Source organism: Psittacula echo, assembly GCF_963264785.1.
Source record: "Psittacula echo genome assembly, chromosome: 2".
Taxonomy (NCBI): domain Eukaryota; kingdom Metazoa; phylum Chordata; class Aves; order Psittaciformes; family Psittacidae; genus Psittacula; species Psittacula echo.
Genome location: NC_137737.1, coordinates 136,673,873 through 136,688,855, shown reverse-complemented (window position 1 = coordinate 136,688,855; position 14,983 = coordinate 136,673,873). Strand labels below are relative to the sequence as shown.

The 14,983-nt window shown below is 41.4% G+C and overlaps 1 protein-coding gene across 1 annotated transcript in view; it reads right to left on the bottom strand.

The window, feature by feature from the left end:
• The window catches only part of LOC308217650 (neural-cadherin-like), a gene marked incomplete at its 3' end in the record, with an annotated part of 48,748 nt that overhangs the window by 3,323 nt on the left and 30,442 nt on the right, over positions 1–14,983 (bottom strand). The window contains exons 17-29 of the mRNA XM_080610864.1: positions 13,855–14,138; positions 11,259–12,876; positions 10,099–10,192; positions 9,134–9,318; positions 8,276–8,508; positions 6,992–7,269; positions 5,748–5,962; positions 5,326–5,453; positions 4,047–4,174; positions 3,742–3,874; positions 3,479–3,659; positions 754–920; positions 204–468 (exon numbers count right to left, since the gene is read on the bottom strand). Coding sequence (XP_080466990.1) covers positions 204–468; positions 754–920; positions 3,479–3,659; positions 3,742–3,874; positions 4,047–4,174; positions 5,326–5,453; positions 5,748–5,962; positions 6,992–7,269; positions 8,276–8,508; positions 9,134–9,318; positions 10,099–10,192; positions 11,259–12,876; positions 13,855–14,138 — 3,909 coding nt within the window. The remainder of the gene's footprint in view (positions 1–203; positions 469–753; positions 921–3,478; positions 3,660–3,741; positions 3,875–4,046; positions 4,175–5,325; positions 5,454–5,747; positions 5,963–6,991; positions 7,270–8,275; positions 8,509–9,133; positions 9,319–10,098; positions 10,193–11,258; positions 12,877–13,854; positions 14,139–14,983) is intronic.

Sequence of the window (14,983 nt, the reverse complement as noted above, 5' to 3'; positions counted from 1 at the left end):
TTTAATATCTGCAGGATACCTTCACTAGGACCAGATACAATGGCAAATAGAGAGTTGAACGTTGGCTGTAAATTCCCTAGTTGAAGAGGGACATAGTAGCCTCCATGGGAATTCTTACTTGGGTTTCAGACTCTCCAATACACTCAAAGATGCCTCTCTAAGGCTTTAATTCCTTCATTTTAGGAATTCATCATATCACTTGCCTTGGAAATTGCTCTCTGAATGATTGGGAAGGCGGTTTCCTAGCACAATGCTTGCCCACTCCATCTCGAACCATCTATTCATACCCAAGACAGAGGTTACTTCTTGATCTCCTCCACCACTGTTAACACGCAGGGTAAATTCATTGTTGTAGCGCTCCATGGTTAGAAGAACCCACTGGCCATTGTTTATAAGTAATGTCCTCATTCTCAGAGAGTGATTCTTGTCCCCTAAACTGAAGTTAACAGTAAAGAAACCCTCAACCACCTAGAGGAAGATGATAAAGACCTTTAGAAACAGAAATGCACTTCTAAATGTTATTACACAGTCCTGCCTAAATAAATGAACCTGAGTTTTTAGAATGAAAACAGCACTCTTGTTTTTAAGTGCTTTATTCCCAGATATAAATTACTACAAGAAAATTGTAGGTCCAGGAATTACTAACTCTTTCATTTACAGGCCACTCTTATAACTCACATGAACCCTTTAATCAGTTTTCTCCCTACCAATGTCTACCTCTAAGTCTTCTCAGCTGACTTTTGGACTGCTCACCTCCAGTCGGATATATCCATTCCCACTTGCAGAAGCCAAGCTGAGAAGGGTGCTGTGAGAGATACGGGTGCGCACCATCATCTGGATCTGAGTGCTGTGAGTGCTGAGGATGCTTCTTGGCTCATAATGGATCCAACTGTCCCTTCCAAAAGCCCATTCGGGAAGAACTAAGCACAACACATATAAAAACAGAGTGAAAAATCTCAGAAATTACTGCTCCTGCTTGAGCATCAGCTAGTTCTGAATGAGAGAGTTTTAATTCTTAAGAAACTTCAGTAAAGTAATGAAGCATCATGGAAAACACCCCTCACACTTCTAAGACAAAAACAACAAAACAGAGATACAGAATTTAGGCAGCAAAGGGACAATTAGATACTGTCTCTAACATTCTGCCTGTCACAAACAGAATCATGTCAGTATTTCATGTTTTAACTAGGGAAAATGCACTGAAATTAATTATTTTCCTGTTAATCTCTGGGGAATCCATATGAGTCACCCAGCAGAGTGATCAAGTTGCACTGCACATTTCTATGGAAATCAAAAACCACTAAACCACCAAGACCCTGGTGCTCTACGCAGCAGGCACCCATTTCAGTCTCACTACCCGACAGCAATCCTAGATCTGCTTGTTCTGAGCACAGCTTTGTTGAAAAAGGAAGTTTATTCTTACCAAATACATAGTCCAAGTTAGTTGCTAGACAAGAAGAACACTGGGGCATCAACAGCTAACCTGAGGTCACACAAGTAGAAATCCAAAGAGTGCCGAGCTCATCCTGGGGCATTTAATCTGATTCTCAGGACATAAAATATGAAATGATCAAGAGACTTAATTTCTGCACTCTTTTTTTCCTGTCACTGCTTCTCCTGTCTTTTCTTTCTTGAAGTCTGCTTTCTTTTCTCCTCTAGCTTATTCTCCTCCTAGTAATCTTCTTAACCCACTGTTCTTTCTTGTTCAGTATGTCTGCAGCTACAAACTCTAGCTGATGAGCAGGAGGTTTTCTTGGGACACTGTCCCCAGTTGTCTGCTCCTTGCTGTGAGCGTGGCTCCGCCATTCATAAAGCACCAGCTGAACACCAGCATTTTGCAGCCCAATATATTAGAAGGAGCTGGAAACAATCTTAGTTTTCCTATTACACCAGGATATGACTTAGGGATTTTGAGTAATTACTTTCTGAGCACTTGGTTTATCCCACAGTGGTGTGGGGTAAGAGCCAATACAGCACTTGGGTTTGTGAGCCAGCATCCCAAGATAATGCAAAACAGAGTAAGACTTAAATCTAGGCAGATGTTTATAAACCAGTATCATCTGTCTGCAAAATGTTAATACAAATAACTGAACTGTATTAACCACTTAAGTGGTTATCATAAATGCTTTAAACAGTGAACACTTCAGGCCTAGAATGTGTCTATTATAATTCTCTGTCCACCCTGTTGGACAGAGAGAGCTTCTGCTGAGTAATTTTTTAAGTCTTGTGTGGCAGATGGAGAAGGAAATAGAGGGTCTGGCTGCCTGCATATGGTATTATTGTTCCATATACAGGAAGGAAAAGTGAGCGTGTTGAGCTGAAGAAATATGTGTAATACACCACCAGTCCTGTGTATTTATTACAACACACTGATTCAATGCTATCTTGCATGTGCTCCTTTCCAGCTGCTCGCTGCTGCTCATCCTCACCTGTAGCTCATTCAAACCACAGGACTGAGGGGCTAATTCTCTTCTAGCACTACACAAAGTCCTCAAAGTTACAGGAAACTGGTGCTCATTATAGACTTCTAGATTAACCTCATAATTTGTATCTCGTACCTAGAGGGAGAAGGCAGATACAGGGCAGGTTAAGTCCCAGTAAATGCCTGTAACTCACTTGCAATTTCTGCTTCAGAAATAGGTGCTGAAGGTATTAAATAGGGAGTACAGAGCCAACTTCAAGTGTGCTACCCCTCTACCTGAACATGGCTGTGTGTGGGCCATGTTAAAGAAAGAGTTAAAGAATTTATTTCCTAAAGTTTGGAATTCTGCTAAGATTATGCACTTTATTACTGTGTCTCTTAGGTTTTAATTATCCATCCTTGCATGTTTTTGTTCTCTGATACATACTTCATGCTGCTTTTGTACAGGGTAACACATTTGCTGAAGCCAGCCTGATAACTATGTCCCCACATGCACCCACTGCTGTGGTCTAGAGGCATTGCACAACCTTCAGTTCATTTCAGTGACAGACACAAATGCAATTATCAGAATTTTATAGATGGAAAATTGGGTCTGAGGGTAATTTGAGGGTTATGCCCTCAAGTTTCATGGAGAGAATATACCGAGCTGGCAACCTCATCACTCTGATAACCACTGCAAGCTGGCAAATAATACCATGTTCATTAAGCTACATTTTGTGATCAGTATGATCAGAGGAAGAAGTCACAATGCAGCATGTCTCATCTTTCATCACTGAGAGATAAAATGCTGTGATGAAAAGGACAAAACAACCCATTTGACCACTTGCCTCTCCTGCAATGTAAAGCAGGTATCAACAAGACCCCGATCTGCGACATTAACTTTATTCAGCAAGAATTAGAAGGATCCTTACATTGCTGCAGATCTAAGTCATTCCCAGAGTACTGCATGGTCTTATTACACTACTCAGTTCAAAGTCATGGCAAATTTTAAAGCAGTATGTTTGCTGCTGTTCCCACAGATCCTCACCATGAATTTCTCCCTAGAACTTGCAGTACCTTTTTCACATGCTGGTCCAGCATATCCTGGGGAACAGTCACAGTGAAAGAAATCCCAACCACCAACACACTTGCCATGGGCCCCACAGGAGGCTGTCCCACCACTCTGACACATTCCATCTGTGAGGACACAGCCAGGAGTGCTGTTCAAGGACTCTGCAGGGTGCTCTAAATCATAGACCTGGAAAAGGACAAAGAGTATCATCACATCAGGTGTCTACAGTTAACAGCAGTAAACCCAAGACTGGTCTTAGTAGCCCTACCTTACTGTCAACAATGACGTTGCGTATGCAGCCAACAAACCCTCTGAAGTGCCTTTGTGAACTGTGGTAAGGCAAAGTCTTCTTAACTCCACCCAGTTGCAGGGGCTGATTGCCACTGAAGAGCCTGTCCATGCTGAAGAGACAGGAAGGAAAGAAAGACCCAGTGACATGCAAAATTCAGCAACTTGGCTGATTCCTCCCTGCTTTTTCCTTAGCTTTTTTGAGTAATTATGTTTCCAGTTCTTGTTGTTGGGGTTTTTTGGGAGGTTTTGTTTGGGTTTTTTTGTTTGGTTGGGTTTTTTTACCTTTGAGATCCCACAATCTCTCCGGAGGCTTCACAGGCAGACAGATCCATTTGGAAGATCTTCTTAACAACATTATCATTGTCTCTAATGGAGGCATTTGTGCAGTGGTCAAGAATCAGCTTCACTTTCTAGAGAAAAATATTATTTAAAACAACTGCATCCAGAGACGTGCATACATTTTAATTACACATTTTCTTTCACTTAGCATGAGGGGAATAGTAACTAGCAATGATGGTGCAGGAAACTTCATGAAGATAATAGAACACTTCCATATACTAATCATAGAATCATAGAATAGTCAGGGTTGGAAAGGACCTTAAGATCATCTAGTTCCAACTCCCCTGCCATGGGCAGGGACACCCCACACTAAACCATGTCACCCAAGGCCTCATCCAACCTGGCCTTGAACACCACCAAGGATGGAGCATTCACAACCTCCCTGGGCAACCCATTCCAGTGCCTCACCACCCTCTCAGGAAAGAATTTCTTCCTTATATCCAATCTAAACTTCCCCTGTTTAAGTTTGAACCCGTTACCCTGTGTCCTGTCACTACAGTCCCTGATGAATAGTCCCTCCCCAGCATCCTTGTAGGCCCCCTTCAGATACTGGAAGAAGACTACTGCACATGGTGTATAACTAAGGAGCCATACAAAAGAAAGACCTGACTCTACGAGGACCATGCCAAATCACTCACACAGTAGAGGCAAGATGGGATTTTCTTGCACTTTTCTGCCAGATTAGAACTCAGAGAGACAATCTAGCAGAGTAGATGGTCTGCCAAGCTCCCCAGCCCAGATCCTGACATGCCCCCCCAGCTTATCTTATGCAGGAGAGGAAAAGGGAGCCTTGCTTCACCAGTGTTACATCAGCAAGATGTTCTCCCTACACAAAAGCATATCTGTCTCCGTTGTGCTGTATGTCTAAAGTCACTTGGTGGGGCAGGATTTCCTGCTCAAAGAAATTAAGGATATTTCACCCCATCAATCCAGGAAAAATTTAACCAACCTCTGGATTGTCACAGCTCTGAAATGAGATAGATAGGCTCATTAAACAAAGGGATTAACAGGGCCAGTTTCAAAATCGTATTGGACTTCTCCAGCCCTTCTTCTGCTTCACTGCTTCAAGACTAAGGGGACACCTGAGCTGACAGGCTTCAATCCTTGCTATTGCAGAAGTGGTGAAAGACTGGTTGATAGAAGAGCTCTACAGAAGGGAGAAAGGATTTGAAAGGAATAACTAAGTTCCTGCTTGCAAAGGATTGTCCATATTTACACTTGCCTTTCCATCATTTATAATTTTAATATTGTGCCAGCGGCGATCCGCAACATTAACTTTTGGTGACAGCTGCAGGAAAAGCTCACCAGAGCTGTGGCGCACAGTCAGCGATGGGACACCACCAGAAAGCTCTGCAAAGGAAAGACTCTTATTGGGTAAGCACTAACCATGTTCCCACTCCAACTCTGTTGAAACAACTGTTGCTGTTAGATTTTATTTGGAAGAGTTCTTTATACAGCTTAAAAAGTCCAACTTCCAGCACAGTGACACAGGATATAAATTGGGCATACTGACAGGTTTTTCTGCATTCTCCTTATTCTCCATAAGTAAATTACTGAACCTTACTTAAAAAAACCCCTATCAACTCTAAGTAGAATCTCACCTTCACCCAAGCACAAAGAACAAACACTTTCTAAGGTGCTAACCTAAAGCAAGGAAATCTTCCTGTTCTCCAGGCTGCCCTCGTGCCACTGGTCCATGGTACAACAGAAGGCCATCAGCGACTTCGGTGATAAACTCTAAGGAGATGCGGCTCTCAAAGCAAGGCTTAAGAGGAGGGAACCAGGCATAACCATGGCCTCTGAAGCTGTGTTTTGTCTGCTGGCAGTCTGGTCCATGGAAATTTGCAGAACATTTGCACCTATTAAGAAAAATAAAAGCAAAAATCCTCCATCCAAGCAGAAGTCACAAAAGGCTCTTCCTACAGTAGGAGACTCCACTTTAAACACAGGAGCCCATGTTGCATAGACCATAGCATGGGTTAAGCACTAGCAAAACTCCCATCAAAAAATGTTCCCTATTGACCTGTTTTACAAACACAATTTAGCTTTAGTTCTAGATGATGATACGTCTGTGCAAGTATATTCTGTGAACAAATGTCAGAGCCATTACAAAACACATGAAAACCTCCAATGTCTTCATAAAAGAATTAAAAAGAAACCCACTTTTAACTAGGCTTAGTTATCAGCTTTTTTAAAGACTTCATGAAGTTTACAGGGAAATCAGAGGAATCATAGAACACCAGGTTGGAAGGGACCACAAGGATTATCTCGTCCAACCTTTCTTGGCAAAAGCACGATCTAGACAAGATGGCCCAGTACCCTACCCAGCTGAATCTTCAAAGTGTCCAATATTGAGGAATCCACCACCTCCCTGGGGAGATTATTCCAGTGACTGATTGTTCTCGTTGTGAAAAATTGTCCAACTGGAATCTCCCCAGGAAAGCTGTGGGAAGCTAATGTCCAGAAAAAGTGAGAAGAGTTGGGACGGTCATAGATCTTGACATCTCCACTCTTATTGCAAGCTACTTGCTGGTTTATTTCCCTTACATTATCAAAAATAGGTGCTTGGGGTTCTTTCCTTAATATGCTGTGGATTCTGTAGAAAAGAGTAATCACAGCATGACAATATGAGGGAGAATCCAAAGGAGCAACAGAAATGGGCAGGAGAGCAGGGAGTTTCTGCTTCCCAGAGTTTTCACAGAGACTGACAAACCTAGGCATCTACCTGAAAATAGAGGTTTGTTTGCAAGACCCACGCATGAAGTATAAGAAAAGTCAGATCTGCCACAGTGAGAAGATATGCAGTGATGCCTCCTCAAGTTCCAGTCATCCTCCTTACAGCTGAACTGGAAGCATTTTGTTTGCACACCAGGCAGAGCTTTACCAACCTGTAGCCCAAATCAGTATCCACACAAGTGCCACCATTGAGACAAGGGTTTCTTTGGTATGAGGAGCAGGAGAGATGAGGGCTCTCCCGAGCTGCACAGCCACATAGGACATGACTCAGGACTGTCACAGACACCAGTGAAATGCCTCCAGCTGTGGTTATTGTTGGCACATGACTCCATTCATGCTTGCTGATGCATCCGCTGCTATGAGTGCAGTTTGCAGTCACACATTCATCAATGCTAATCTGAGTGATATTTATATCCAGGATGTTTTCCAGCTGTGGAGAACAATCAGTTGCATTCATGTGACTTTTCCACAGAAAGGAAACTCACAGATGACAGTAATGAAAATAACAATCCTTATTTATTTTCAAAACTTGTTGCTGTGCTGTCCTTCCAACATCCACCTCACCCTATCCAGATGAAGGCAGTTCACTCTGGCATCTGTTAGGGTCAAAGCCTTGGTACAAGTCAATTATAGCTTGAGCAAGCACTTAGAGGACAAAAATATCATATTCCTCCAAAGCTGATAGATATTAACCACTGATGGTTCTGATGGATTATTTACATAGCATCTGAACTGTATTTTTAGTTTAGATTTACTGTGAAGGGTGGACAGGCATTGGCCAATGAAGAAATACCTTTTCTGGCAAGAGCGAGTCGGTAATGCAGCACTGCTCCTAAACATAACTCATATTTCAGCCTCTGTTTACCAACAGACACATTTCCAACAAAGTGAGTTATTTAACTCTTATCAATACGTTTTTTGCAAGAGGGACAGGAGCTTCACTAAATTGTCAATGCATATTTCCACACTGGTTTTCCACTGGAGAAACCACTCGGGAGAGTGGTTATTTTACTGCTTTGCTCTCTTCACTCAGAAAGTTGGAACTTTTGACTGGTTTGTGAGTTTCAGCTGCAGAACATTCGTGTGTAAAGGACTAAAAACTGAAACATTAAAACACCGTCTAGAAAGGCAACAGCTAAATATATACTTCATACAGAGTTTTACAGTCTTTTCAATAGGAAAAATATGTTCACATTCCTAAAAGCTCATTATGTTTGGGTGACTTAATTTGTATTTATAGGCTGGCTTTTAAAACATTCACATTTGAAACTTCTAATATAAGTGCTAAAGGACTGTTTGGCTTTGCTGATTAAAACTATCCATTTTTCTCAGACACTATCCCCTCAGTCATTCTAACTATGCATTAGGCAATGGATGTTATCGGAATAGACACAATGAGAAGGTGCTGTGGTTTCATATGTAGTAACAATACTTACCCATACTCTGGAGGCTGCTACATTGCCATTAAGCTTTTCTGCTTTGTAATAAGGTGGACCATAAACTGCAAACCAAACATCAATCCCTGGGGTTTGACTTGGGCTATTTAATACACTGAAAATGTGAACGTTTTCCAGTTGGACTGATATAATTTCTGCAAGGAGCTTCTTCATCTGGTAGTATTTACTCTGTTTTTCAGAGGATTGGGATATGAACTTCTCTGGAGTGATATCTGTAATAGAAGTTGAAAGCCTGACAAACATATATCTTGCAACGGTTGTAGCAGTAAAAGAGAGGAGCACCACAGAATAAAGATTTAGGTTGCAGAAAACAGACTTAACTACAAATTCAGGAGTATTTTCATTTTTAGACTCTGAAATTTTCCATGCTGGTTTCTGTTCAGGGTTTGAAGCTTTATTTGTTTGAGGTTTGTTCTGAGTTTGTTCTGAAGCTTTTTGACTCTTATTAATTTCCTTTCTTTTATTATTCTTTTAAATCAAAAAAATGTTTAAGAAGACTTTACTTTTCCACAGAGGTTGAAACAATTTGGTAAATTTCAGGCAGACATTTGTTCTTTCTGATATACAAATTGGTGTTTTGTTAAAAAGTTGGTGTAGAAATCTTTCATCTCTGTTTTGCTTGTCTCTCTGACAAGCATTTCTTGCTGTCTTTTTTCTCCGTAGGTGATTCTTCACATGCAGTTTCAGAGGATCACGCAAATAAAGATGCATTTTCAAAACCTTGCTTAGAAAGTGCTCATCCCATGTCTAAGAGCATTAGAACTCTAAGTAACATAGCAGTAACATTAAAGAGGTAGATTTCAGTATTATGATCCAAATTTATTTCATGTTGCTTACCTTTTATTCGTATAGAACCAGCATTATGGAGGGCATCATCCTTGATTTCCTTCACTACAACTTTTACAGTTGAGACAACATCTGGCCAGACTCCGTCAATTACTCTGACTCTTAAGTTGTATGTTCCTGGTGGGGTTCCTTCTTTAACAGTCAGCAAACCTGAGTTGTCATTGAGGATAAAGTACCTGTAATAAGAGTTAAGCCATGGAACAAGCTGAAAGAAGTTCAAAAGCCAAGTAATTATCATTACTGATGTTTTTTCTTATCCACTTCATTTTGGGAAAGCTATCAGAGAAAGCAGATGTATTCCCTCATGAAGGGACAGAGCAAATCAGAACTTTTTACATTGCGTTCTGTTGGCTCCTAATGACTCTTCACCAGTATATCCAGAAAGTTTCTTCCTGATTCTATGCCGTATTAACTGTGTGGGGAGACTCAGGCTACTATAGCCATAACTTTGCAAACAGTGCAAACTCATAGTTTAGGTACACCCACTGAGAGTGACATGTCTGTCAAAATCTTAGACTGGCACATGTACATCTCAGTCCTGGTCATAATCCAGACGCTTTGGTGTGAATACAGCTGATACAAATAAGATCTTAAAACCAATGGTGGTGTGAAAACGCCAGACTTTCAGGAGCTTGAATGAAGGAGAATGGAAGTTAGCAGGTATTTTTTCTGTCGTGGCACTCTGATACTGATTATGGGTATGACTGTGAACAGGGATTTATAATGGTGTTCTAGGCCATCAGGAAATGAGAAGTGGATGGGTTTGGCATGCAGCATTATTTACTGCAGTCTCATACTCAGAGGGACTTTGGTAGAGCTACACACAAGCTTCTAACCAACAAAATGCTTTTGCACACTTGTTTTCAAAAAAAGGTGCTTTAAATACTTTCTATGGTTTTGTGTGTGGACAAGTTTTCCATACATTTCACCCAGCTCCCATTTTTCTCTCCAAATACCTTGATGTTTTCCCTTCAAATTGGTAGATTTTGTGATCCCAATCATCTTCATCAGGGGCACTGACCTGGCCCAGTACAGTTGTAGGAAGGATACCTAAAACAACACAGCATGTAAGTGGTACAATCAAACCTCTCATGAGTACACAAACAGGTTGGCCATTCAAGTTTTACTGGTTTGTCTTAAGTCTAAAATCTCTACAAAAACCAGTTGTGATAGTTCCCAAGAGAAGATGTGCATCAGTTTGCAAATACCATATGGTGTGTCACATATTGTGTATTTTCTGTATGGCTGCATAGATTTAATTCAACTGGTGACTGCAACGAAAAGCGGTGGAAAGGAAAAAGGAAAAGCCACCTTTGACGAAAGATGTAAGAGGTATTCAAAATTACTAATTTTCACTATTTTGACTGAAGCATTTTAAAGAGAGGTTTAGAGAGGAATTGGATTTTGGCAGGATAAACAACCAAAACACTGACTGTGTTCTAAAGGGCAAAAAACAATAGCAATTTGGAGGGAATGGCAGCAAGATAGAGAGTATGTCCAAACTACAGTAACTAGACTTGTTTTTAGTAGATGGTGAGACTTGAGAATGAGATGAAAAGCAACATGCATTCTACTAGTTTTGCATACTCTCAGCAAGGCTCGCAAATTAGTATTTTTTTGTTTTACAAAAGCTGTTTCTGAAGGAAAGGCTGAATGTCTCAGGCAGTTTACACAAGTTCAGCTTACGTGTATTCAGTAAAACTGACTTGCAGTCTGAAGGAGGAAAAAGGTTTAAGGAGGAGGAGGAAGAAGGTTGTCAGCAGACTCATCACTAGTCAGCAACATTATGAATTTTGTCATTTTTTTCACCCTGAAATGTTAATGTGTCTGAAACTGCATCTGAAAACCAGACACCATTACTCATTTGATAAACACGCATAGAATAGCAGCCAGCTATGCAGTTCCATCAAGGTTGACTCAGTTTCTTCCACAAACCAAATGGCCCACAGTCATATCCCCCCCTTCCCGCCACTGCTCTCAGCTAGAGCTTAAGGAAACTTCAATAGCATCTCTAAGATCTTAGCTTATGTGGAATAGGACAGAGTCCTGTGCATCTCATAGCTGCTCCTTTGGTCTTACTGTCACACTTGGAAGCAAGCATCAGGAAGTAATTTACCATCATAGCTGTAAATGAGACATTCCATGTAGCCAGCAGAATGTGGGTGGTCATTTTGGTCCCCAATATTTACGGTCAGCGTGTTGGTAGAGCTCATTGGCGGGATTCCACTGTCCGTGATCAGGATGGGCAGGTAGAACACCTTGTGCACTTCCCTGTCAAAGGTACACAACGCGGTGAGCAAGGCACTTCCATTGTGGAAGTCCTGCAAGTTGAAGTTAGTCAGACTATCGAAATCACTGAGAAGGTGAAAGGAGAAAGGTGCTCCGTTAGCAGCAGTGTCTCTGTCAGTAGCATACAGCAATGTAGAGGTCTCATTCATTTGGACAGCCTGTGGAGCAGGTGTGTTTTCCCAGACCACTGGATTATAATGAGCCTCAAACTCTGGCCCATTGTCATTTATGTCCTGCAGAGTCACTAAAACAGTGGCACTGCCAGTCAGAAGGGGTTGCCCCATATCAGTGGCAATGACAATGAGTTGGTACTGTGTCACCATCTCATGATCCAGCAGTCCTGCAACCATCACCCACCCATCACTAGCCACAGAGAACTGGCCATCTGGATCAGACTTGTTTAGTAGGTGAAAAGAAAACCTTCCATTCAGGCCAGAATCCAAGTCAACAGCAGAAACCTGAACAACTTTGGTGCCAACTGGTGCATCCTCTCCCAGGGCAGCTACTTCGTAGAACTGGGGATAGAAGACAGGAGCATGGTCATTGGAGTCCTCCACATAGATCACACAGTGAGCGATGCTGAAGAAATCCATGTCCTCTGCTTTCACAGTCAAATTGAACACCCTCTCATGGGGCTTCTCAAAGTCAATCCGCTTTCGTAGCCTGATAAACCCACAGTTGTTGACTTCATCTGTTTCTATGGAGAACTTGCGATCATTGTCCCCATCGAGGATGCTGAATGTCACCATTGCATTTTCTCCCTCATCTCTATCCACAGCAGACACCACTGCCACCTCAGTGTTAATACTTGCATTCTCAGAGACAAATGCCGTGTAGATCCTTTGCAGGAAGACTGGAGCATGGTCGTTTACATCGGTCACCAAAATAGTGGCGGTGCCTGTCCCAGTGAGCCCTCCTCCATCTCTGGCCTCAACCACTAGTAGGTACTTGTCTTCCTTCTCCCGATCTAGTGTCCCAAGCACTGTATAGATGGTACCAGTAACTGAGTCAATTGAGAACAAGTTCAGATTAATTTCATTTTGGATGTTCTGAATGATGCTGTATGTTAGCACAGCATTCATAGCAGCCTTTGGGTCGTCAAGGTCCACTGCTGTCATTTCTGTGACAGGAGTGTCTGCTGGAGAATCCTCAGGGATGTGGCCCATGAAACAGCCATCCACCACACAGAGGAAAAGGGGTGCATTGTCATTCACATCCCTCACTTCTATGATCACATCTGCAAAGCCAGTCAGTCCCTCTCCACTCTCATCCGTTGCAAGGACAAGAAAACGCCACGTTGATCGCTTCTCACGGTCTAACCTTTTATTTGCACTGATCTCACCTGTGTTCTCATTGATGCTGAATTCGATGCTGGCTCCCTGTCCGTGCAGGGAATAGTTAATGGCATTTTGATCAGCCACTTGGTCAGGGTCTGTTGCAGAAACCTGGAACAAGCCACAGCAAGTAAGTGTTTATGTAAAAGAAAAGAGGAAATTACTGTTCTTTTATTGATGGTAGTTGGTGTTGTGCAGGCTAAATAAAGAGCATGTATTTTAACAGCAAACATCTATTAGTTTGAGTCATTCAGGTCAAGTACTCTTTCAATAAACATCATGCATAGCCTGGAGAAACAAAAAGAATGACATTTAGACAGACTAATATATTCTACTTCCCAGTGTATTTTGGAAAGGTGAGATAGCTTCAAGAAGAACCAAGTGGAAGTAATAACTGATCTGCTGTGCAAATGTTTCTTGTGAAACTCTTTGGTGCTGGAATACAAAGGCAAACAGAATCTGTTTCTCTCTGAGTGAACAGAAAGCTGAAAAAAACAGTGTGGCCTTACAGCCAAGCTTATTATCAGCACAGGCCAGAGAGAACTCCCAGCTCCTAATTTGCATCCAAGGATTGTTTAGGAGACTGCTAGCTGGGCCAACAAAGCAGTCCTCATGCCAGAGACTGCTCTAACACCAAAATAACGAAGATGATCAAGTTTGAGTCAAAGAACAATCCCTGGTAACATTTATTTGGTAGTATAAATGTAGCCAAGAAGTCTGTGACTTACATGCATGAGGTACATGTGATAACCACATTATGCTCATATAGTTACTCAGAATATGCTGACTCTGCTTTGCAGAGGAAAGCTATCACATTTTTCAACATTTAGAATGATAAAATCATTTAGGTTGGAAAAGACCTTTAAGATTGTCCAGTCCAACCACTATTTATGCTGGTCAAGCAAGTGGGTCCACCATGTAAATTCAACCAGGCTTTCTTTATTCTCTTCTTTACAGAATGTCGCTATCTAAATCCTAATACCATGGCTCAGTGACCCTAAATAAACTATTGTTTTGGATTTGTACGAATGGATGGGATTTAGCTGAACAAAAAGTCAGGTTTGCCCTGCTTTGTGCATATTGCTTTACCTTTAGGACAAATACAGGCAGATCTGTGAGCTCCTCCAAGACACTGCCCTGGTATTCATTCTGAGTGAAGACTGGTGCTTCATCATTCTTATTGACAACATTGATGATGATAAGAGTGTGGTTTTCCCATTTTCCATCGGAAGCTACAAGCCGGAGCTCATAATGTTGTTCTTGTTCATAATCCAGAGGCTGAGCAATGAAGACAGTTCCAATCTCAGGTTCCACATCGAAAACTCCTTTCACATTTCCTGACGTGATCTGATACCTTAGTTTGGCATTTGCACCTACAATAGAAAGCAAATGATCACTGTTTGTTCACTCTTTGAATACTCAGTCCAGCTATACATAGCAGACATGTATCCAAGAGAAACTGTACCTGCCCAGACTGTTACAGCGTGTGTGGGAGATAAAACACAGCCACAGCCAAAACACAGCCACAGCCACAAACGGAATGGTCCATGTATGCAATTTGAAGGGTTTGTGTGTGCAAAATTGGGTGTTAGGTCTGCATTTATGTTTAGAAATATAATTTGCAGTCACATAACCCTTTTTATGGACAATGAAGGAATTGTGCATCTCCAATTTATTGTGCATTCATTTGCCAATAATAAAATAACAAGCTATTGAAATTTTGCTCAATATTTCCTAAGCCTCTCATTTCAAATGCCAGTATTCTTTAACATTATTTTTTTTAACCACTGGATGGTGCTAAAATGTAACAGAAGTCTTATTTTGAGCAAGAATTCATCTTGAAAGAACATTTCACCTGTACAACAGCAGTTGTTTGATTGCTGCAAAATCTTTAGGAACAAAAACCCATGTTTACATGTTTGAAAAGAAAAAAAAAAGAACACCATGACATTGCATTTCAAGATAGAAAGTAATTTCCCAAGTGAAATAGATGAACTGCTAGGAGTAGAAAGAATGTTTAGCATTTTAAGTTGTGAGTCAGCTGTGGATAAGAAGACTAGAGCAACATGGATGGCAAGAAAGTGAAAAGGCTGTGCCCAACATTAGTGCTTGGAAGAGCTTGGCTGCAGCAAGAGTTTGAGCATCACTTGCTAGTCGCTTTTCCCAATTCTCTCAAGTGCAGCAGCCAGTTTTAAATGTCCTCTTTACTTCTCCAACA